The 23,612-nt window shown below is 50.6% G+C and overlaps 7 protein-coding genes across 7 annotated transcripts; 4 read left to right on the plus strand and 3 right to left on the minus strand.

Annotated features, from left to right (window-relative positions):
* Positions 1-2,535: 2,535 nt before the first annotated feature.
* On the minus strand, positions 2,536-4,017 carry A1O9_04781 (uncharacterized protein; the record flags this gene model as incomplete). The annotated part of the gene is made up of 1 exon (XM_013407069.1): positions 2,536-4,017. The coding sequence occupies one exon, from the start codon at positions 4,015-4,017 to the stop codon at positions 2,536-2,538; it is 1,482 nt and encodes a 493-aa protein (XP_013262523.1).
* An 858-nt stretch (positions 4,018-4,875) lies between these two features.
* A1O9_04782 (uncharacterized protein) lies at positions 4,876-6,809 on the minus strand (the record flags this gene model as incomplete). The annotated part of the gene is made up of 7 exons (XM_013407070.1): positions 4,876-5,066; positions 5,136-5,474; positions 5,564-5,818; positions 5,870-6,014; positions 6,062-6,349; positions 6,403-6,508; positions 6,565-6,809. The coding sequence occupies 7 exons, from the start codon at positions 6,807-6,809 to the stop codon at positions 4,876-4,878; spliced, it is 1,569 nt and encodes a 522-aa protein (XP_013262524.1).
* Positions 6,810-8,257: 1,448 nt separating this feature from the next.
* On the minus strand, positions 8,258-9,730 carry A1O9_04783 (uncharacterized protein; the record flags this gene model as incomplete). Its single annotated transcript, XM_013407071.1, has 1 exon — positions 8,258-9,730. The coding sequence occupies one exon, from the start codon at positions 9,728-9,730 to the stop codon at positions 8,258-8,260; it is 1,473 nt and encodes a 490-aa protein (XP_013262525.1).
* A 1,686-nt stretch (positions 9,731-11,416) lies between these two features.
* A1O9_04784 (uncharacterized protein) lies at positions 11,417-13,095 on the plus strand (the record flags this gene model as incomplete). The annotated part of the gene is made up of 6 exons (XM_013407072.1): positions 11,417-11,482; positions 11,536-11,691; positions 11,747-12,032; positions 12,084-12,121; positions 12,175-12,372; positions 12,469-13,095. The coding sequence occupies 6 exons, from the start codon at positions 11,417-11,419 to the stop codon at positions 13,093-13,095; spliced, it is 1,371 nt and encodes a 456-aa protein (XP_013262526.1).
* A 1,331-nt stretch (positions 13,096-14,426) lies between these two features.
* Positions 14,427-14,747, plus strand: A1O9_04785 (uncharacterized protein; the record flags this gene model as incomplete). The annotated part of the gene is made up of 1 exon (XM_013407073.1): positions 14,427-14,747. The coding sequence occupies one exon, from the start codon at positions 14,427-14,429 to the stop codon at positions 14,745-14,747; it is 321 nt and encodes a 106-aa protein (XP_013262527.1).
* A 455-nt stretch (positions 14,748-15,202) lies between these two features.
* On the plus strand, positions 15,203-16,447 carry A1O9_04786 (N-glycosylase/DNA lyase; the record flags this gene model as incomplete). Its single annotated transcript, XM_013407074.1, has 1 exon — positions 15,203-16,447. One exon carries the CDS (start codon positions 15,203-15,205, stop codon positions 16,445-16,447), a length of 1,245 nt encoding a protein of 414 aa, XP_013262528.1.
* A 1,770-nt stretch (positions 16,448-18,217) lies between these two features.
* Positions 18,218-21,927, plus strand: A1O9_04787 (uncharacterized protein; the record flags this gene model as incomplete). The annotated part of the gene is made up of 2 exons (XM_013407075.1): positions 18,218-21,635; positions 21,692-21,927. The coding sequence occupies 2 exons, from the start codon at positions 18,218-18,220 to the stop codon at positions 21,925-21,927; spliced, it is 3,654 nt and encodes a 1,217-aa protein (XP_013262529.1).
* Positions 21,928-23,612: the final 1,685 nt, after the last annotated feature.

Raw genomic sequence — 23,612 nt, forward strand, 5'->3', positions numbered from 1 at the left:
CCGACAATGGCGAAGGGCCATGCAAACGGTGTTGCGAGCTCTTCCGACCGTGTATAATCAATACCGACGGCAAGACTGTTAAGAGAACGCATGCATCTCTATCTATGCTCTCTATGCATTATCACGACACTGCTATGTAGGGTACTGCATCCAACGAGAAATCTAGAAGGGCAACCAGTTCGAGAGCAGAGAGAGACTGCCCAACTTCAATATGAAGCCGTGCCAGATCCAACTTCACATGAAAGCAATCAGGCCGGCGCACCAGAAAATCCGCCGAATGTTACATCTAACATTGCATGGATAGCGACAAGTCATGCTTCGGGCAGTCCCCATCAACCTACAAATCCTTCGGATCGCTTGGCCAGGATGGATTCGGGGCTTCCAACCTCAAAAGACCTAGATGGAGGTGCGTCTCTGCAAGAGTTGGATGCCCAGCGTGCTCTTTCAATCGACTTAGTAGCGATCAGTCCTGAAAGAATGGGGCGGCACAAATCAATTCTGTCTACAACCCAACCATGTGAGTGCTAAAAATACGATTCAAGGTATTTCTTGCACTGTCATCCCTCCATGCCTATCCTCAGACCTTCGCCCTCTGCGGATGATCTGTATGAAGTGTCACCACTTCTGTTCTGGACAATAATTATCACAGCTGCCGCCATGATAGAACGGACTTGTTTTTGCTGGAGTGCTTGTTACCCACTGTGAAGGCCTTCCTTTGGTCTACGATCGCCCGCTCTCCACATGTACTACCGTCTTTGCAAGCCATGACTCGATCATGTGTCTGGCCTCTACCGGCTTCTTCATGGAGTCAGGATATTACGTACGTGTTAGGCGGTGTTCTGAAGTCCGCCGCTCAGCAAGTCGGGTTGCACAGATATTGCCTCATTTCTATCAACAGATGCATTCCTTCAGCCAGGCCGAGATACATGATGCGGTCCGAGTCTGGTGCTGCATCTACATCTCCATGGAAAGGTGAACATTACTGCACTCACTGACACTTCCTGACACCCACTTTCACAATGATCGCATACATGCTAATGCCAAGTCTCTTCCCTTTAATGTGGCTGTTATGATGGGTCAACCACCATCTATCCCCACAGACTGTATCTTCTGTAACAGAGTCCATTTAGCTATAGCCGATGTTGACAGGCTAGAAGGAACGGCATTCCACCTTAATCGAGTTTCGTTGTTGAGACCGCTAGAGTTCGACCTCCAGGAGATAGAGCGCCAGTCCGGAGAACTTGAGTGTCGTAGGCACCATCATCCTCATTGCAGCTCCCAATCACCATTTCTCGAACAGATTAAGCACAAATTAGGCTCCTTTTGGTCGCATTCCAGCTTCGGAGCTATTGGCTGCTCGATGACCAAGAGTCGCCTTCCCGTCGAGAGGGCATGATTCGCGCGACTGACACTGCAATCGATATGGTTGCCCTCATCGAATCGATTGAAAAGAGTGGCCACTGCGTCAAGTATCTCACGTTATCATCCTTGATGGTGTGTTTCGCAGCCGCCGACCTTGTCTCGGGAGCCATACATTCAAGCTATGGTCAACTATTCAACACCGAGAAAGGACGACACACTTTCAACATCTGCATATACCTTTTCCGGCAATGCAGTGTCGAAGACAAGACAAGCCTGGCCGGATTAGCAAGATATTGGCGCAACTCTGAAGTATCCACCAAGGCTTGGCCAACGACTGTAAACAACCTCCACGCCTCAGTCTCAAGACTGGAATGTTCTTCAGTATCGTGCAAGACTCGTTGTGGCTCTGGCGCGGCACGTACGGAGGCCAAGGAGCACCATCAGTCCCACCTCCTTTCATGCCAGGCACGCCGTCTGGTCCACCATCGTCCGGACTGCCACTTTCCCCAGCTGCGTCAACCACATATTCAGAGCCCAGGAAAGGAGTCGACCCATGCTTGACCTCAGCACCAACGCTTAGGGCAGACGGGCAATAAATGAGCATGACACGGGATCTTGGACTCTTCTACCTCAGCAACATGCCGTTTGATATGTCACTGCGCGGCCTCGACGTGGCATGGTAGATAAACACTGGTTGCGACGGAAGATAACTGAGTTCTGACGGGTCGAGATGGATTCACGCTCCAAATATCACGTGCGACAAGAATGAGAAGTAGTCCACTGCTCTACGACTGCGATACAATATGACTCTGTATGCTTGTCGCTGACCCGTTGTCGCATGTCACACCCCTGTCAGCAATAAACTGGAAGCAAACATTTGCGCTGGTATATGGATACTATTCAGATACATACACCAATACTAATTGCTAGACGAATCTCACGTCTTCAAGGCTATGATCATTTAACCCCACTGAGGAAGGACTAGTTACACAGCTGTTTGGGCCATTGGCGACATTTACCACTGATGAAAAGAGAGATTACAGCAGACCGGAGTCCTAGGTAACGGATAGCACTGGGACAGGTCGATCCCTTTCCCTAATGTGAATGTTCAAGTCGATTATTTTGGCGGACAGCAGAGCATGGACCTTGACGGGCCGATTTGGTTCCGCCAAACTAAGCTATAATGCCCGCATTAGTTGCTGCTACGGGGATGAAGATGGAGGGAAATCCACTTACGTCAAAAAGCCCAAACAGGGTTGAGATTAGCTTATACAATTCAAGCAAAGCAATGTGCTTGCCTATACAAGCTCGCGGCCCATAGCCGAATTCGATGAACTTTCTTTGCATGGCTCGAATTCTCTCCGTGAATTCAGCCTCAGGTTCGTCGGCTCGTCGCAGCCAGCGATCCGGATTGAATGTGTCAGTGTCCTTGCCAAAAACATCCTGGTTGCGATGAACGGGCCATGCATTCACCCCCACAATGGTACCTGGTGGCAATTCCTGCCCAGTAGGGAGCACCAGGCCGCCAGCACCAACTTTACGCTCCAGCTCGATCGCAACAGTGGGGTGGATACGAAGTGCTTCCGTGATAACCGCGTCGAGGTAGGGCAGCTTTTTCGCCTCGCTATACTGAGGTGGATAAGTCAAATCATTTTCATCAAGTTCCTTCTGCAGTTTGCTCATCACGTTTGGATGCCGTAGGACGAACATCAGAATAGTCGACAGAGCAGCTCCGGTGGTGTCGGAGGCCGCCAGTACATTAGTACTGGCGTAGGCTTTTACCTGCAAATCTGAGACCACGTCTGGATGTTGCTTTTGTGCGTCAAGGAACCTTGAAAGAAAGTCCGGCTTTTCCAAGTCACCCTTTTCTTCCCCATTGGCCCGCCTCCGGATTCGCTCATTGGTGAATGAAACTAGATGGTTTGGGGTCTTGGTCAGAGCCAGTAGCAGAGGGTTCTTTAGGAGCAAGTAGTCGATCCATGGCATGAATCCGACTGTGCCAATATATAGAAATTGCAAGTCCAGGGTGAACATCATGTTGTTGATGTCTTTTGCGGTGTCGAGAAATCCAAAGCGTTTGCTGAAAGTGGCCTGTCCGATGAGATCGAAGGAGAACCAATGCATCCATTTGTCGATGGAGCATACTTGGTGACTTCCGCCTTCGACATACTCTTCTCTCAGCCGACGAGTGAGCATATTGATGTTTTCGTCTACAATGTTTTCGTAACCGAGGAGCGTGCTCATGGAAAAGGCACCCGCGATCGGTCGTTTTCGCTGGGCATGGACTTTTGAATCAATTGCTGCGATGAGCATGGGAAGGACTTCACCCTCGACTGGATTTTGCATGGGCTTGACATGGTCGCTCTTGTCCAGATTGCTTTTGAGTCCTAGGATCAAATCGAGGGCGTCAGGATCCGCGACTGTTACACAGTTTGGGCCTATCCGCACGACTGGGCCGTATTTTTGGTGCAGTCGCAGAATCGTTTGCTCACGATGCCCTAGGCATGCGTCGACGAAACGCCATAAGTCGGTAAATCGTGCCAGAACAGGACCAGGGATTTGTCCAAGCCCAGGAGTGAAGTAATTCAACAAGAGCTGGGATATGACTAGACCTGGAACAAGCACCAGTGATATCAAAACCAAAGCGGAGAACATTTTTCGTCAACACTCAAGTGCTTTTCGCCTTGGTTGGAGAGGTTCAAGTTGCTGGGTCAAGACGTTTTGTCTCTCTATCAGCATGATGTTGACGTGTTGACGTTCTTTTTGACGATGTTACATTCATTGTCGATCGCACTGTCAAAAACCTGATAGGGCTCGTGGACATTCATAAGCCGATTGGACAGACCAAGGCATACGTATGGGGACATGCTACTGACCATCTGGCACCAATCTTCCCCGGCCCAAAAATCCCACAGTTTAGACACGCGCTTGAGTGATACGCACCTGCTCTCCCACCGTCCCATTTCACAGTAGCAGCCAGTAGAAAAAAGTCGCAAAGCGAACCAGCGCCTCGTCTTGGAACAATCACCATCGGCCTCATTCAAGGCGGGTCAGTACCTATTCACGTCAAGCACATTTCATACCGCACTGGAGTCTTTGACCGCAACTACGTTGTACCCCTTGTGCTCGTTTATGCCCTGCTGTATATGTTAAAGAGAAAACTCGAGCTGAAACCTTGACTCGAAACGCATCGACCCGAAGGAAGTCTCTGTATTAGGGTTTTCTATCCAGCCGATAAGTCGGGCCTATCGACGGCTTGCCTTGACCGAGGCATATTGGAACGGGTTTTGGCGGGTGGGAATATTTGGTCTTATTGGGGTGATGGATGATACCAGGAGTGCCTCAGGTGGAAAACTCGGTTCTGGTGGTAAATCGTTGTATTTATCAACTTAGTCTAACAGTCCCAATAGACCACACTTCACACTATATTTCAACAGAGTTCTTGCCTCGCACAATAAGAACTTGAGTATGCATTCTATAAGGGGCCTCTGCTGACCGCAAGACGCACCTGAATCAACATCGTTTTTCATCAAGAACTCGGATGAATTCATGATAGAACCTCACCATCTCCATGAGCCCCTTAACCGGCATTCTTTCATCAACCGTGTGCATCCGCGTGCCTCGAGGATCGTGACTCGCCCGCCATGGCGACATACGGTATATTTGTGTTGACAGGTCCCAGTAGTACCGTGTATCAGTATTTCCTGGAGCTTAGTTAGACAAAGCCGGCTCGCTTGCTCCCATCGCAGGAAGTATAGTTTGCAAAAGCTCACCTGTGAGAAGCTCTGGAGCCACAACAACATCATCTCCAAACACACCTCTCAATGTTCCCACGAGCCAGCTAAATCGCTCATCTTCGGCGTCTGACACTGGAGACGAGTCGAGCTCATATTGGGCCGCAAGAACTAATGTACCTCCTTCGAGGTCGTCTCCAGACCTGGCCATTGGCTTCATTGGTGGAAGCACTGAGCCGAAGGCGTCCAACTTGAATCTCCGCTGATCCGCCCAAGGCTGAAGAAGGCGTAGATAATGGTCCTTGACTGCTTGTACTGAATCTTGAACTGCAATACGATGATTGACAACAACGTGGACGCTTTCCGGAAGCGAGTTTACTGAGACAACGTCAGCATAAAACGGACAAAATTTCCAATAGACCTATCATTTCAAATGGTCTCCAGGTCCAGCAGGCCAGACGACTTACCCTTATCGCCCCCAGAAATGACATCTACCGCTGTCGACGTCCTCACCATCGCCCGTCTTTCACGAGACGAATCCATATACTCTAGAATCTTTTCACTCGCATGTGGACCTAATATCGCTTCGCGTAGTTCTGCCGGCATTGATTTTGACAGCCGTGCAGCTTGCCGGAGGTAAGTCAGGGTCGGATTTTGCCGAGTGATTTTCGACTTGAATGGTTGGTCTTCGATGATGCGAATTACCTGCGCAAGATAGCCAACTGGGTATGGGAGTCAGGATCACAGAAGCTTGTGCTTGTTCTTGTACTCACTGCCCGTGTGGTCCGGAGGCGTTGACGAATGGCCACCAGGAACATGAACCGAAACCGTCACGTCGACATAGCCCTTTTCCGCCGTTGCCGGTAGAGCGAAGTCTGTCCCGAATCGGTTCTCGATGCCGGCGATTCCTTCATCAAACTAGCAAGTTTGTAAGCATGTCGATCCGTTACATTGAATGTGCTTACAATCATCTCCATGCCATTTTTACCATACTTCTTTAGCAGAAGCTCGGCCAGGCATCGAGCACCATAGCTTTGCTCAGCGCCCCCTTCTTCGTCAAATCCGACCGAGAGTACGACGGTCCTACTTGGTTTGAAGTTGCATTCGAGAAGGCAATCGATGGCTGTCAGCATGGCAATGAGGTTGGACTTGTCATCCTCCGAGCCACGGCCCCAGATATACTCTCGGTCGTAGTGACCATCGAATGGAGGATGTGTCCACTCAGCCGTTGTTGAAGTGCCAGCTGGGACAACCTAGAATAGCAATAAATGAGCGGTGCCACTGTAGAGTAAGGCCTTGCACTCACATCGGTATGTGCCATCAGTAACAAGGGCCGTAGGTGATCATCCGAGCCTTGCCATGTGTACAGTAGACCGTGCTCGTTGACCGTCTGCACTTCGAGTGCCTCGTAGCTACCATGAAGCTCCTTAGTATGTACAGTCCTCCCATCTCCTTCGTCACTACTCACACTCGGGGGAAAGTTTTCTTCAGATAGTCCGAGTGCCCGTAGAAGATATCCCATCGTGGGTCTTTCCCAACATGATCCATGCTATCAAACGTCACCGTAGGTATCCGGACGGACCCAGTCAGCCGAGCGGCCACAACATCGCGAAATGCATCGGCCTCGAAGAGGCCCAGATTCCTAGTGGTTATCTCTGGCCGCGTCTGGGGATGAAAGACTGGTTGTTGTTGGAAATGACGATTCAAGACCATTGCGCCCGTGGTTGTCGCGAGGACTGTGACACCACTCCTCCAGGCGCTGATCCCAGCTGCTCATCAATGACGTCTCAGAGGCCTCTTTGCAGTAGTTCTGATGAATAACTCCTTCAAAGCTGACGATGGGCCTGGTGTAGATCACCAGATATCCAAAATCATCAGGGTCATAACACAGGGTTCAGCGAGACAAGAAAAGGGCCAGATAATGACGATTGATTCAGCAACATTATTCCCTCTCTCTGCTCTTCCACAATCAAAGTTTATGGACTTCGGCAACGGTCCCGTCCGTGTGGAGTCCGTGGAGACATGGAGATTCAACAATGTTCGTTCAGCCGTGTAACTTTTTACTTCGGGCGTGTTTATCAGGAATTGAAGCGAGTCTGTATCATATTCCCCAAGCGGATACAGAAGATCTCTTCACAGATACCCAGAAAAGAAGGTGCGCGACACACGGCCTCAAAATCTCATGGTGATCTGCCGTTAAGAGTCAACGGTATGGAGTATGGGAGGTGGATAAGCGTGGCCTCTCGAACGAATGCCTGTTTAGAGCCTAGTGGAACTTCGGAGGGGAATTTGCGTAGGTCCATTTTCCCTCTTTTGAACCAGCACCTCTGGCGCATGGACAGTCATCTTCCCCATGTTGAGTTGAACTATTTTACGAGGTACCACGTTTAAGTTGGTGTTACTCTCCAGTTGCTATCTTGGTCATAAAGTCGTTACTAATAAAGGTTGTCCTATCGACTTAGTAAGTGGAACGGAGTATACACTGATGAGCGCGTACCCGTAGGGTCTCGAGATCCCTTTGAATATAATAGTGCTCAGGGCCGGCAGCTTGAAGTTGAACCATGCCGGTATCATCCCGTTTCCAACAACTAAGGAGTGGCCTTTGCAACCGAAACTTAGCTTTGCGAGGTTTGCCCTCAAAAGGTATCAACTCCTTGTGGCACTGCATAGTGTAGATGGTGCGGACCCTCACTTGGCCCGTTCTTCGTCGTGCGAATCGCTTCTTGCAAAAGCCGAAAGCTCCACAAATGGAGCTTATTATTGCTTCACCTTCACTCCCACCACGTCTTCATATTGGCTTGAAACCCATACTAACGAATGCGATGGTCCTTTTGTGCAGGCCAGGAGCAACCGAGACCTCGCTCTTAGGATAACCCTCCACTCACCACCGCCGCTCAAACCCTCAGCGGGAGCGAGCCAGGTTGCAATTGCGGATAAACGCCTCGCAGAGCTATTGGCCGGTTTTTCCTTCCCTTTCGCATCCTCGCCGTTCTCGCCTGATGCTCAAAGGTGGGCCCACTCGTGAGCAGGTCTCGCGGCATCATCCCCTGGGCTTTGGTGGAGCAGTAGTGTTGTATTTCAGAGGATTGGTCAACACCCGGGATTGGTGACGGCGATGCAGCCCAAGACTCGTCATTCAAGCCATCCGAACAACGTATATCTTAAACGGCAACTATTCCCCGCCCCTGCAGACGATACTGGTTGGCAAGCATGACCCAGTCAGCATCCTCTCTGGACCAGAGCACCTGCAAGAAATGTAGGACTTCGAGATAATGTTTAAACCCCATGTCTCGCGCAATTTTCTCGTACAGTCTTTCGGTGAATGCCATACGATCAGCATTGCCATAACTTTCAATGCCGGCAATAAGTGCTGGCCAGGGGAGATTTTGCATGCACGAATGAATATCTTCGAGTTGATCGAACCGTTCAAGCAATGCTCTTGTTGATGCTTCAACCTCTATCGAGGTCACAACGTTCTTGAAGAGTAACCGGTAGGTATAAAGCAAGCCAGCATGATGGTAAATATCAACAAGGCGAATGAAATCACGGCGCCTTTCATTGTTTGGCAATCCCAGTGATCCAGCTAGCATCAATGTCGATCCTCGTGCAAGGCCAAATAAAGAGCGTGCTGCTTTGGGTGAAGACATTCGCCCTCCACTGGATTGGGCCCCAGAATCTTGCCGGGAAGTTGCTGTAACATCGTGGAGAAGATACAGGAAGTCCGAGAAGATAATAGTGGCAGGGTTTACTTCAGGAAGGATGATATCGTGTGTGCTTGTTGGGTCGAAGGATGTGGTACATGCTAGGATATCATAGATGGAGAGTTGGTTTCGGAGGAATTGGAATAGCCTGTTGTTCTGGCGATTCGTTGTGGCAAGGGCATTAACCAGAGTACGTGCCGCTGCCCTGTGCGAGTCTGCCGCGTTGCCTCCTGCTTCGGACTCGGCCATCTCATATGAAGCAAGTGTCAGCATTGAGGCAAGCATCCACTCCGCAGTTTCGGCATCTATTTCACTGCCTAGATCGTGGCCGGCTGCCAAACGACCAGTCACTTGTCGAATTTGTCCGGAAATCATTGACACTGCGGCGTCGCGAGCATGCCCTGAGAAGTTGGATTCCTCATTTTGAGTTACTGCCAAGTGTTGGGAAGAAACTGCTAGAATTGCTAACAGCAGTACAGGTTGTCGTTGAGCCAAAGGCAGCACTAAGCGGCGGTATTCATTCTGCTCAGAGTCAATCCAGACCATGAGACCTGCGATGTTTTTATCATAATGTTCAAGTAGTCGATATATTGTATCCTCGTCCGGAAGATCTGGGACCAGGTTTTCTAGACAGTCGAGAGTTAGTACGGGCTGGGCAAGGGTGGTGTTACTGTCATTGGATTTGGTTCGCGTTAGAGATGTTGGCGTCTTGGATGAGCTAGTAGTAGCACTGCTCGAGCGTCTCGGTTTATCGATGTTTGGCGTCTTGCATCCTTTAAGATGTCCTCGCACGGCTATTCCGTTGGCCCATCTCAAACGCGGGCCGTAGCCTGGACATAATAGGCTCTTTTTCGAGCATTTATGGCATTTTGGTAATGATCGATCGCATCGGATTCTCCGCCGTACGCAAGTGGAGCAGTCTTGACGTGACATTAGTACGATAGACCTCAGTCATCAAACGCCTCTCGTTGAGGTTATGGCTTTGCACCTTGGGGTCCCGTGGTTGGCGGGGTCTGACTCTCCTCACCCACTTGCTCTTCAGCCTTGGTCGAGGCCATATGTAGGTGGCTCCACAGAACAGTGACACTCCTCTTGTATCAAGATCTATTCCCTCGCATGGTCTTTGGATGAATCCATTACTCAATGATGGAATAATTCAGTGATCTGGAGGTTCAGGTTTCCAGGGTTGGATGTGTCGGTCAATCTTCTCCACCAACCAAACAATAACCAATACACGTGATTCCCCCGCGGGCAGCTGAAAACAGGCCTAGGAATTCAGTTCCTCATGGTACAAGACCGATTGTCTATCGGTGTGTCATCCATCAATACCTCAAGGCTCTGAGACGTGGTCTGAAGACAGGTTACGACGTTGTAGCATGCAGTGAAGGGCTTCCAATACTCACGTCCGGTGGCTCTGGCTGTCAGCAGTTTTCATCCATCCTTCCACGTTACGTTGACTAGCCAGATTCTACCAGAGACCATTCTCGGCAGGCTTCGCTGCTTTTCATGCTTCTTTGGCAAGGATACATGGGGCAGCCCCTCCCCGGTTCGGGAACAGATCATCCGCCAGACCGCGGAAGACAGCTTTGTCCAGAATACGAGAGTCGACAATCCCTGTTGGGCTTTTCTAGAACGAGGGGCCTGCAGCTAAGGGAGCTCACTTGGAAGCAAAAGGGACCGGAGCGTGGCGGAGTCAAATTGAGACCGTTAAATTACTGGTGATGGGCCTAAGGTCACTATCACTTTTCCAGGCACTATTCAGAGAAAGCCGGGATCATCCGCCATCGTGTGCTTGAGCAACTTCAAGCATCACCATCTCCGTGCCTTGCTAGCCAATCGCCAGGGCTGCTCCAGCCACCAAGGGAGCTCACTGAAGCTTGTTTCCCTAGCCCAGAAGGAATCCACCAAGCAGCGATGCCCTCCTTCATTCATTGACTTTTTACTTATCAAGAAACTTCGTGTGTGGAATATGTAGGTACTGGCGCGTAGAACTTTCATCCCTGCTTATCTCAAACTCCGCGGTCTCTTTGTTCGCGATCTTGTTCAATTACAAGGATGGCCAGCCTCTGAACAACACGCTAATTGTGTTCGCATCTTTCACCAGGCGGACTATATCAATTATCAGACTCTATGCTGGAGCATGACCGCACGTGAATTGTTCTAATCAGCACGTGGAAAAAAATGCCTATTCCATGACTACAACCTCGAGCAGTACAGTCGAGCCACTGCGCTTTCAAACCTCCCAATAATTCCAGGTCAGCATGGAAGCCACAAAGGATGATACACTCAGCACGACCAGCGATGAGAAGCTTCTCATCAGCCTCGGTCACAAGCCAGAGCTCAAACGAACACATACATTTTGGAGCTGTGAGGCTGCCATTCAATGCAGTACAACGACGAATCACTGACCTGATGTGATGCAGTAATGGCCTACCAGACCACGATCCTCTGCTCCTGGAGTTGCAACATTGTCATGTACTATTATATCTTCAGTCTTGGAGGTCCCGTGTGTCTTGTTTGGGGGACGTGAGTCCTTGACCACTCAGTGCTGCAGCGTCGGTTTGCTAATCTGTACCGGGGATTTGCAGCTTCGTCGTCACAATCGGACAAACCCTAGTCATGGCGTCTCTGGCAGAATATGCCAGCCTCTGGCCAACTGCGGGAGGTCAACAATTCTTTGTCCAGGTTAGCAAAAGCGTCATTGAACCCGCCGAGCCTGGAACTTACAAAAAGGCCAGGTTGTTGCACCTGAAAAGTACCGCCGTTTCTTGTCCTACGTGATTGGATGGTGTGTTCTGGTGGGAGAGATCTCAACGAGCTCCAGTTGTGCATTGAATAGTGCAGAGATTGTCGCGGCCTTGGTCGAGATCACACAACCTGACGTTCATTGGAAGGTAAGTGCAGAAACGGTGCTTCGCAAATATGGCTTAAAGCACTGACAGTGTTTAGCCCTACATGACCTGGCTCATATACACCGGTTTTCTGATCGCACCAGTGTTATCTAATCTGCTGCCAAAGTACCTACCGGCTTTGCAAATCTTTGGGGCCTTCTTCAACATATCCAATGGCTTAATCTGGGCCATCGTATTCCTGGTCATGGCTGACAAGAATAGTGCTAATTTTGTCTTCTCAGAGTTCATCAACACCTCTGGATGGGCATCAAAAGGCTGGGTTTTCTTGCTAAGCATGTATGTGCCGATATATGGACTCTATGGCACAGATGCGGTTCTTCACTGTAAGAATACCCCAACGTTATCTACCGCCACCGTGTTGACTTGCTTCGCAGTGGTGGAAGAAATGAAAAATGCCTCGCGTGATGCACCTGTAAGTATTGCTCTGAATCCCTCCAATATTATCATACTCACCAGGTATTTCAGAGAGTTATGATCTGGTCCATGATCTGGGCCGGCGTGACAGCCTGGCTTTCCGCAATTGTTATGTGCTACACTGTTGGTCCCAATTGGGAAACCTACATGGAGGAAACTTCGGCATACGTGGTATGGCTGCACCCAATCGTTGGGACTTATCACCTAATTTCAAGTACAGGCCTGGTTCATCGACGTGTTGGACTCTACGTACGGAGGAGGAATCTGGTGTGCGGTAATGATGATGGGTTTGAACGTACGGGGAAAAACGAGGATAGAAATGCATCAGACTGACAACCAAATCAGTACCTCATCATCGTTAACATCAACACCGCCGGTTCCCGACTTGCTTGGTCGATGGCCAAGGATCGAGCATTCCCCTTTTCGCCGTATTTTGCGACCATCAGCAAGCGCTTCACCATGCCACTGCGGGCCATGATGGGAGTCACCGTTCTCAATCTATTGGCAGGAGTGCTGGTCCTTGGGAGCGAGCTCGCGTTTTATGCAATCATTTCTGCTGGTGGTATCACTCTGCAGATTTCTTATTGCATCCCGATTCTGTGCGTGGTGCTGAAAGGCCGCCAATACCTACCGCCTCGCCCACATTTCGATCTTGGTCGGTGGGGATATGCGGTCAATATTACGTCCCTACTTTGGAGCATCATCGTGGTGCTGTTCTATGTGTTCCCACAATATGTGCCGGTGGTGGGCGCTATTCAGAACATGAATTGGGCCATTGCAATGCTGGGAGGCGTCTTCGTATTCGCTGGCATGTACTGGCATGTCAAAGGACGGCACGAATACCTGATTGGAAGCAACTCGATTTTGGATGACACCCTAGTCATGCACGGCGAGGCAGTCATCACTGGAAGGGAGGCGGTGGCGGCTTTCGGCCAGCAGAGGGCAGACACAGACAAGCAAGCTGGTGTGTAAGGGAGAGCTGGAGGGACCGTGTTCGCTGGCAGGACAGGGCAGGTGTTGCTTTCGCTTCATCCTGGGGTCAACCCGATTTGATGACTGCTTCCTCCCAAGTCTCTTTGCCAGTGTGGGAGCATTCATTTGATCGCGAGTTGGGGATTGTTAACATCGTTCTCCTAGAATCTAGTTTTGCGAGTACACAATTGTTCTTGGGCATGCCCAAGAACTGCTGAAGCATGCAATTCCACTTATCCATAGGGTCACTAGTATTATAGTAGCACCAATACAATATTGGGTGGCAGATCGTGTGCTCACCACCACCTAGCATTCCCGTGCTTTGAGAGTCAGGTTGCAGGAGGTGCTGTGATCTAGGGAGGATATTCCTTGGCGTCGTCGACCATTTAATACGAATCTCCCTCATTACATCAATATGAGTTGTTTCTGAACCCCTATCATGATATACTACCTATCTATCTACGTAGTATGTCGACTGACAAGCTCTTTAACGCCTCGTTCTCTCCTGAGTAGCCTGTCAAATCGGATATCAACTCCCACTGAGCTCCTCCGCCGTTCCAAATTGGAGCTCTCCTGCTTGCTAGCTGGCATTTCCCGCTCACACGGCCTAATCGTCCTTTGCGGATGCGTGCCATTTGATTCTGTCCCAGTATCCTCTATAAACGATATTACTGTCGCCGACAAGCGTTGCATCGCATGCCATGGCGTCGTTGATGGACCTCAGCCATCTGCGCACGCTATCTTCGGCTACTGATCCAAGGCATTTTCGATCAAACTTTCTGCTTGGTCGAGACATGATGAGAATTTGTGAGTCTCCATCGATGGCTGATGGTGACCCTTTGTTACCGTGTTTATTATGATCTCGGGCTAACATGGGTTCTGATTTCCTGCCCAATAGGTATCGGCAGCTGTGGGGGCGTGTTCATCGCCTGGAACTGGTCGAACAGTGCGTTCAAATCATGGTGTTATACTGGCTAGCTTGTTCAACAAGTGCTGCCGGCCTCCCCCGATGATAAAGAGTCAGGTAAATAACATTCTAACCAAACCGGATAACAGGATCGTGGGATGATTTTCTCCCAGCAGCCTTGCGCAGAGTACGAGACCAAAGAAGAGTTTTCTCTTTCCTAGAGAGAAACTTTACCCTCAAAACCTGGGACTGGGGTTCGGGCAGATGGTGGACCCTGATTACTTCTGCATTTAGCCATAAGGATTGGAACCACCTTCTGGGCAACTTGTTTAGTTTTCACCAGTTTTCGGCTTCACTGGTTACGTTGTGCATCAGCCCTGCCCGCTACTCGGGATTGTTACTCGGATCCGCGATTGCTTCGAGTATGGCATATCTGTGGCAGGCACGGCAAAGACAACGCATCTACAACCAAAGAAGCATGGCCATGGGATTGTCTGGCGTAGTCATGGGGCTTGGGGCAGCCTTAGCCTGTGCCTTGCCACGCGCCAAAGTGCGAGTAGCCGGTTCCATTGAGATCCCTCTGCCGATATACATGGCGGGCTTTGCTCTCTACGATGCCGCCATGCTGGACAAGGCCACCTCAACAGTTGCCCATAGTGCTCACCTTGGTGGACTACTATTCGGGGCTGCATATTACCTCACTTTCCTCCGCGAGGCTCTCCCACTCGGCCGCCTGCTGCGCTGAGGCTGGCCTGTGGTGGTGCGTTGTCAAGACCTCCATTTTGCAACGACATAACTAGTCTGCATAGACGCCAGCTTGAAAGACCAGCCTGGAAAGGACTTTAATTGATCACCATATTAGCAAACAGGCTGCTCAGTACCTCGTCCCTCGTACTGTGGTGGGAGCAAGGGCATTAAGCTAGTTCAGACAGCCTTGTTGGATTTGTCTAACATTAGATGGGAACCATTGTAGGCGTGGCTAGTGGCCAGGGACGCGTGTTCGGGGCGTGACTTAGCGCGTCAGATAAAGTTTGACAAGTTCGCGGCAGCTTTGTTGGCACCCTCGGCCCCTCCTGCGTCCCGATAAGGGGGTTTATCGCTTCTCAGGTTCCCCATCTAAGAAAGATGTAATCATGCTGGGATTTTTCAGGCGCACTTCACCCTGTCCATTCTGACCATCAACATTCGGTGCCTGGGACCATGAGCCGAATAACAGAATGGCGCAAACTGCCCGTTGCACTCAATGAACTCTGCCTAGCAACGACGCTGCGTTGCGGCCAATCCTTTCGATGGCGTCAATGTGAAGACCAAACATGGGCCTGCACACTGCGAGGCCGGATTGTGCAACTGACCCAAGATCCTTCCCACCTCCAATACCGGTCTATATGGCCTGCCCCTTGTGAAGCACCTCTGACACCTCCCTCTTCTGTCCCACCCACCGTGGATGAAAGGGGTGACTCCGACGACACCAAGGACCTCATCCACCACTACCTGAATCTGGGTCCCAACTTGAACAGCCTCTACGCGCAATGGTCTGCGGCCGATGCCAATTTCAGAAAGAAAGCCCCAAAGTTTGCAGGGGTGAGGATCTTACGGCAGGATGCGTGGGAAGCTCTCATTGGATTCATCTGCAGCAGTAATAATAACATCATAAGAATATCGCAAATGGTGGACAAGCTGTGTACACATTACGGTGCATACATTGGGACATTGGAAGGCAGGGCATATCATGATTTCCCCGAACCGTCCGCTCTGACGGGTAAGAATGTTGAGAGTCACCTAAGAGAGCTTGGGTTTGGGTATCGAGCAAAATACATCTATCAGACAGCAAGGATGATTGCTGGAGAACGAGAAGAAGGCTGGCTGGACAGTTTGCGCAACCCAGAGAGCCCAGCGTACCCAGACAAGGCTTCATTTGGTGGTGAGATGAAGCCCGAAGGCAGGGACGGGTATCGAGAGGCGCACGCAAAGTTACTGGACTTGCAGGGCGTCGGACCCAAAGTGGCGGACTGCGTGTCGCTGATGGGACTGGGCTGGGGAGAAGCGGTCCCCGTGGATACCCATGTTTGGCAAATTGCGCAGCGGGACTATAAATTTGGCAAGGGCAAGCACAGCAGCTTAACCAAGGCGACATATGATGCTGTGGCCAACCACTTTCGAAAGCTGTGGGGGAAAGAGGCCGGCTGGGCGCACAGCGTTCTGTTTACAGCGGACTTACGGACATTCGCAGAGAGACTGACGATCAAGGTGGAAACCAGCGTCCAAGAAGCCTCGGCTGTGAAGCAGGAAGAGCCGCATTTGAAGATTGTCGAGAAGAAGATGATTCGGCGAGCTGCGACCAAGCGAGAAGCCGATTCGGAGACAGAGGACTCGAAAACGATGGTGCATCTTGAGGAGGTTTCTATGACAAGTGGGGAGCGGGTGAAACGAAGAAAGCGCAAGTGAAACGCACAATAATACGGAGTACGGATACGGAACAACGAAAGAAGAGGAGCCAGGCTGGCTGGGGGGTGTCTGTTGAATAATTGACAAAACCCGCGACTGGTGACTTGTGACATGGCGGGACCGCAGAGGGAGCCCTGCCATCAATTTGTGTTACTCTGTAAGAGGCTGGCATCGTTGGCACGTGATTTATATGAGCGCCGGAATTGATCACATGACACATGCACACGATCAGGTTCTCGTGCGCCCGCAGTTGTTCATAAATAAATAAGCACGTGACAGACAAGTACTCCTTTTGCAAACTACGTGTCCAAGACTTGCAGAAGAGCGGTCAGAGATGGACATATCGGGAGTAGGTAAAATAGGAGACGAGCAGGCGTCTGTTATATGGATGTGCCAGTGGCCATCTGATACTTTGGTTTACAACACGGAGTTCGGAGGAGAAGGAGAGGGGAGAGAGAGGAGAAAGAGAAGCCTTTCCGCTAAGCTAGAGTGCATGAAGTTACGCAGGTACCTTGAAGCCAGCCACGGCCCGCCACCAACGGGTTTGGAGTTAGAGTGGGTGTGTCATCTCCCTGGGAGATTGCAAACATGCGCTCTGACTAGATGTCGCATCTGCCACCCATCCTTGGGCAGTCAAGAATACTGATGATGCTACGAGGTGTTGATGATGATGGATGTGAGCATCATGATTTGCTCCTGGACCACGCTGGATGATCTGCATTCTGGAGTAGAAGAATCTTGTGTGTTCGGTGGCCCGTTGGTTGTCCAGCTGATGGGAGACTTTTGGAAGCTTGGAATTGCTGGGAATGAGAGTGGGTGGATGAGGATTGGTGGACAGCGAAATAGGCTGGATTGGGGCTAGTGGTAGATTGCAGCGGGCATTCCCCAGGGCTCGCGGGCCATGACTGGTGCTGATGCTGGGGCAACCTCCCCCTTCCCCACCGCCTAACAAGAGCCTGAAGAGAAGCCCAACCCACTTAACACCTTCCGGCTGGGGCTTCCACGCTACCTGGCACCTCGTACCGTACGCCAGACCCGGGCCCACCACACGGCTACGAGTACTCGTAACTGATTGTTTCTGAGCTTGACTTTCTTGTTTCGCCAGCTCAATGCAAGCCACATCTTTACCCACACTGGTTACTTACGAGTACTGTACTGGCACTCTCTCCTACTCTCGCGTTCCAACTTCCAATCCTCCTCCTCTTGTCCAGCTCTCGCTCCTTTCTCGGCTGCGGCGCCCTACGGACGCACTCAGAGTCCCGTCCAATCCTACCAGTACTCGGGATCCCTTTACCAACAACTCAACGGGTCTTACTCGTAGAGCTTCCATCATCCTCATCATCACGACTGTCGCTCTTTCCTCTCCGTCGTTGTTTGAATCCATCTCTGTAGTTGAAAGCGGTCCTGAGGCCTGCCATCCACGCTCCGCCTCCCGCTTGTTTCAACCCATCCCTGCTCTTCGCAACTGGATCTGGGTCAAGGCCTGCACGCGTGTCCGTCATCACTCAATACTAAAATAATACCCACTACTGCAACCCGTGGGTCGGTCTGATCTGTACCTGATTCAATTCCTGCTTCTACATACTCCGACACCTGCACCTGCACCTACACCTGCACCTGAACTCCGGTTCCAAGTTTGGAAACACGATCGACTCTTCCTCTCTCCCACCTACTCCTCCTTACAAGTCTCGACACTCACATATGTCTTCCTCAATACACGACCGATAACAGCTTCTCACGTCCTTGCTTCGGCACAGACGCATTTCCAGAATGCATCTGCTGTCGCAGTTCCGCCCGCGGGCTTCGACCGCCCTTCTATTGCTGGCAACGCAAGGGTTGTCCCAATCAGTCCCCAACCCGAACCTCAATTTCGACTCTCTTGGCGAGGTCACTCTTGCTGGTGACTTCGACGCCATCGCCGTCTACTCTACCATCGGTCAGCAGCAAGGCTTCAGTAGCAATGGCACTCAATCTATACTATCAACGTTACCCAGTGGAGCTTTCGATGTTCTCGCCTCCACCGATGCTGGAATCTCGGCCATGTGCCCATTCGTACAAAAAGATGGAACATTATCTGGTCTCGTCGTCGGTGGAAACTTTACAAGTATTGGTGGTGTGGCTGCACAGTCGGTGGCTCTGTTGGACACCAACAATTTACAAATCACGCCCATCGACGGCGTTCAAGGTATTGTCTCGGCCCTTTATTGCGACCAGGACACCGAGACCGTTTACATCGGCGGTGCCTTTGAAGCTCAGAATTCTTCCAATGCTATCGCATGGAAATCTGGTAGCTTCACCAACCTCCCTTTTGCCGGGTTTGATGCTCCTGTCTCAGCCATTACCCGCGCTCCGAATGGACATATTGTCTTTGGAGGTTCTTTCACCGGCCTGGGCAATATTTCTTCCTTTGCTCTTACTGACCCACAGACTCAAGTCATTAATCTTGGTACCGCCAACGTCACCGCCGTAGGAAACACGACCAGACAAGGACTGGGGAATCCGAGGAATATCTTATGTCCAACCAACAATACCGATGGCTCTACGAGCTTTCTCCTAGCCGACAACACTCCTGGCTCCTGGCGCGCTGACCTAGCTTTTGGCTTCGAACCCACCAAGCTCCGACTATGGAACACCCAACAAGAAGGTCGAGGAACAAAGACTTGGCGCTTTACCGCTCTTCCCATCAATGGAATTATGAACTTCACATATGTTGACCCCGAAACAGGAGCTCGTGCCTTTTGTGACGCTAGATGTCCTCTGGCTCCGGCAAACGCGTCGCAGCCATTTCAGGATTTCTTATTTGTCAACCTGGTAGGAATGGACAGCTTCAGAATCGACATATCCGATTTTTACGGCGATGGAGGCGGTCTTGACGGCATTGAAATCTTTCAGAATGACGTCTTTGCCTATGCCATCGAGGCCTTCAACGATCCTGTCTGTGAAGCCGAAGGTACCAGGTCAACTGCAACTGCTACTGGCCCGTGGTTTTCCACTCCTTCTCGACAGAGTGTTTCCGATTACCTGACCGCAGTCGTCGGACCCACCACCGTCGACAGCACTTCCATTGTTTTCCAACCCGATGTTCAACAGAGTGGGAACTATTCCATCATTATTTATACCCCTGGTTGTATTCAGGACAGTTCGTGCTCTGCCCGTGCCATCGTGACTGTCAATGGTACTTTGACCGCGGATGGGGGTCAGACATTCAGCACATCCGTCTTTCAGACAAACGATTTTGACAAATATGATCAAGTCTATCAAGGTTTTGTGGATGTCACCAGCTCCTCTTTCCGCCCTGCTATTACTATCACCCCTTCTGGTCAACAGTCGGACCAGCTTATCGTTGCATCGCGCGTCAAATTTGGCTTCATTTCCTCCACAGGTGGGCTCAACGGTCTCTTTGATTACGATCCAAGCAGTGATGCAATTGACACCGATTTCACACAATCCGCCATCAATAACGCAGGAACGACACTGGAACCCGGCGCTCACGTGTTGGCTCTCACCACCCGAGATGACACGATATACGCTGCTGGAAATTTCTCCGATGATGTGTTTGAGAACATCATGGCCTTTACCAACAACAATGCCTCGTCCCTTGCAGACGGAGGCCTCAACTCAGCTGTTACATCGATGTATAGCCTGGACGACTTCTTATATATTGGGGGTAATTTCACAAACACCGTCGAGGACAACGTCGAAGGTTTGAATAATGCTGCAGCATATCAATTCTCCAAGAATGCCTGGGTACCACTTGGAGCAGGACTTGACGGACCTGTTGACGCTGTTGTCCCAATGCAGCTCAACACCAGTGGAAATCAAGTCGAAACAGTCATCGTTTTCAGCGGGCCTTTCACCCAAATTCGCGCCTTTGGCTCGGTTCCAGCAACCCGTGCTCCCGGTCTGGCGATCTGGGTTCCATCAAACAGCGGATGGCTTGAAACGATGAATATCCCTAAGCAGGCATTTGCTGGTCAACTTTCTTCGGCGGCCATCCTTCCCAACAACACCTGGCTGGGTGCTGGAACCCTGCGCTCCCTCGGATTGGCCATCAGTGGAGCCGCCGGAATGGTATCTCAGGATGGTAGACTCAACCTTCAACAACTGCCAATCACCATCGACTCTGCCTCAACCTCGTCGAACTCACGGAAACGAGCAATTCTAGATTCTCAAAATGTCACCGGTGTAACGAGCGGAGCATATTATACCGAGAATGGAGAAAATGTCACTATTTTTGCTGGACACTTCTCTGCCGTGGCAACAGACGGGTCGACCATCGACAATCTAATGTTCTTGAATGTATCAAACAACAACGCCGTTACAGGAGCGCCCCCTGCAATCGAGGCAGAGTCGACAATAATGACTGTGGCAGTGACAGGCAGTCTCCTTTCTGTCGGTGGTCGGATCACTGGCCGACTCAACAACATGAACCTTGCCGGCCTGGTGTTATATGATTTGGGTACAGCAAATTATCGAACCATTCAGCCAGCCTCACTAGAGGGTGAAGACGTTGTCGTCAACACAATCGCTCCACAACCAGGAACATCTGCTCTTTATGTTGGGGGATCTTTTGATCGAACTTCCCAAGGCCTATCTTGCCCTTCTGTATGCATGTACGACACAGCGACCGATCAATGGAATACTGTTGGTAGTACACTCGAGGGCTCGGTCTCGGATCTGTTTTGGGCTGGAGAGGACCTACTGGCTACCGGAAATCTCACCGTCGAAGGAAATCAGACGTCTCTAGCCCTGTATAACGTTGATCGACAAATATGGACGGTGATGGACAATCCAGCAATTCCGGGGCCCATCTCTGCATTTTGTCCCGCGGCGAAGGATGAGAAGCACATGTGGATAGCCGGGACTGCAACCAACGGTTCGACATTTCTGATCGAGATCGACAATGATAACACTCGACCAGTGGTTGATGTATTTGGACCAGGGACTACCATTCACGGGTTGAAAATCATGAAGCTGACTGAAAATCACGAGTCAACTGATTTCTTAGGTCGGGATCGAGCATTATTGGTGACGGGTCAACTCAACATCACCGATTTTGGGAATGCTGCTGCGGCGTTATTCAACGGCACCGAGATGCAACCTCTGATTTTGGCTTCCACCTCCAACGGAGATCCCGGGACCATCAGTAAAGTATTTACATCGCAAGAAGATGACTTGACTTCTGATAGTAAGTTTAGACTCCTCTTTGGTGGTGGTTGTTTTCTTTGCTGACCATATCCTCAGATCGTGGACATTCTAGAGGCATTGTTGTACTTGTGGCACTTTGCGCGGCCTTGGGCACAATATTCCTCATAATCTTAGTCGGCATCATTCTGAATCGGATTCAGCGCCATCGTGCAGGATATAAATCTGTACCGAGCGTTCCATATGCGGACAAAAATTCCAACATACAACGAGTTCCTCCCGAGTCACTGTTTGGTAATCTGGGGCAGAAACAGCCTGGGGCACCGACAGTGTAATAAGGGGACTTCTGCTACATATGGGAGTTGAAGATCAACAGGATTCGAACATACGGATGATGCCACGATACTCACGACTTTTACGATCTAAAACTTGCGGTCGATTTTCAGCCGACATGCACAGGGGGTGTCAGGACTGATCTTTCTCCTTTTTCAGTTTTAAACACCGCAATCGATACCCTTATTTGCGGGACATAGCGTTTTATAGAGCAGGGCGGGACACAAGTCGATTTGTTTGACATGGGCACGGAAAATCCGTACATTCTCTGCGTCATCATGGATCAGACCTGCAAGGCGCCTGGGTGTTTGTTTGCACATTTTACATCTCGAGCCGTACTCATATCGAGCCTGGAATGCTCGATTGGGTTGTCAATCATTCATTACCAAAGCTGTGGAGGATCCTTTTAATTGATGCATATATGCAACGGCTTGGACGACTGGTGTGCTGGAATGAATCGGAGGGGCCCCACGCCCTTTGAGAAAGGGTTTGGACGAGCGTCAGAGTACAGAGTATCCTCATCCGATGAGGTGGGAACTGGGAAATGTAGGAAGTAGTGACAGAAAGAAGACCCGATGGGCTATTGACTCATGGGCATAGACTAATTGAGGTCTAGATAGACTAATGTGGTAATCGAACATGTAAAAAGAGATAGCTGTTCATTTCCCCGTTCGCGATTGATTGTATTATTATTGGCTGGCTGACGCCGCAATTGGAATTGAATCAAGCCTCCTGATATGCATGTGCCGAGTACGGAGTACGGCGCAATGAGCAAGAGCCGAACGTACGTAGCTAGCTAATGTACAAGATAGACGAATACTGGGCCTGGGTAGCACGTATTATCTATCCTTCGAACTACCGTCATTGCCTCGGGCATTGTTCCGCGATCCACACCCGATGAACACTTTCGAATTCCGCGCGACCTCCTCAATAATTATGAGGCACCCCGTTTCGTAATCCAGTGGCCCTGGCCCTTTTCTACCAACGCTCTTCCGCCGGGAAATCCGCCCAGTGGTTCCCAGTGGTTCCCAGTGATGCGGGGAGGGCGGGGGGCCAATTCGGGACGAGGGGTCTAAAGTAATTCTCTACTCGTATCTACGAGTACAGGATGTCGATGTACATCATACGAGTACGGGAAGGACAGTATCATTATGTCGATGACCCCGACTCCCATGTTGGGTTTTGTCTTGCGTGCGGGGCTGTGGAAGCTTCCTCTGTGCGAATACAAATAAGAGGCGCACCACACCCCACCCCATCCCACCCCAGCCGAGGGCATACTTATATACATACATCATGCGAGTCGTAGCCCGCTGCTTACTTACCATGCAGTGATTATCCTCTCATCTACGATAGTGGTATTGGGCTTGTAGCTTCTGCTTCTGTCTTCTTTTCTTCGACTCGGTTTCAACAGTCCCTGGCTGATCGTCTGAAGAGACATACAAGGAAGGAAGGAAGAAGACGACGACGACGTACTACTATCACGTTCTGGCCCTGGACAGAGAGTGTGTATTGTGCTTGTGCATGTGAACGACGAGACGATATTTACGAGCACGAGCACGGATTCGTTGAGAGCATCAGGATAGATTGCGCGCGCGCCCCGTCGTGACAAGGTATTCTCCTAGCCTCAAGCACCAAAGCGAAGCTCTCGTGGCTTTGAACTGAATACCAGACCCACCGGCCACGCACT

Source organism: Exophiala aquamarina (genome assembly GCF_000709125.1).
Source record: "Exophiala aquamarina CBS 119918 chromosome Unknown aczIA-supercont1.3, whole genome shotgun sequence".
Classification (NCBI taxonomy): Eukaryota; Fungi; Ascomycota; class Eurotiomycetes; order Chaetothyriales; family Herpotrichiellaceae; genus Exophiala; species Exophiala aquamarina.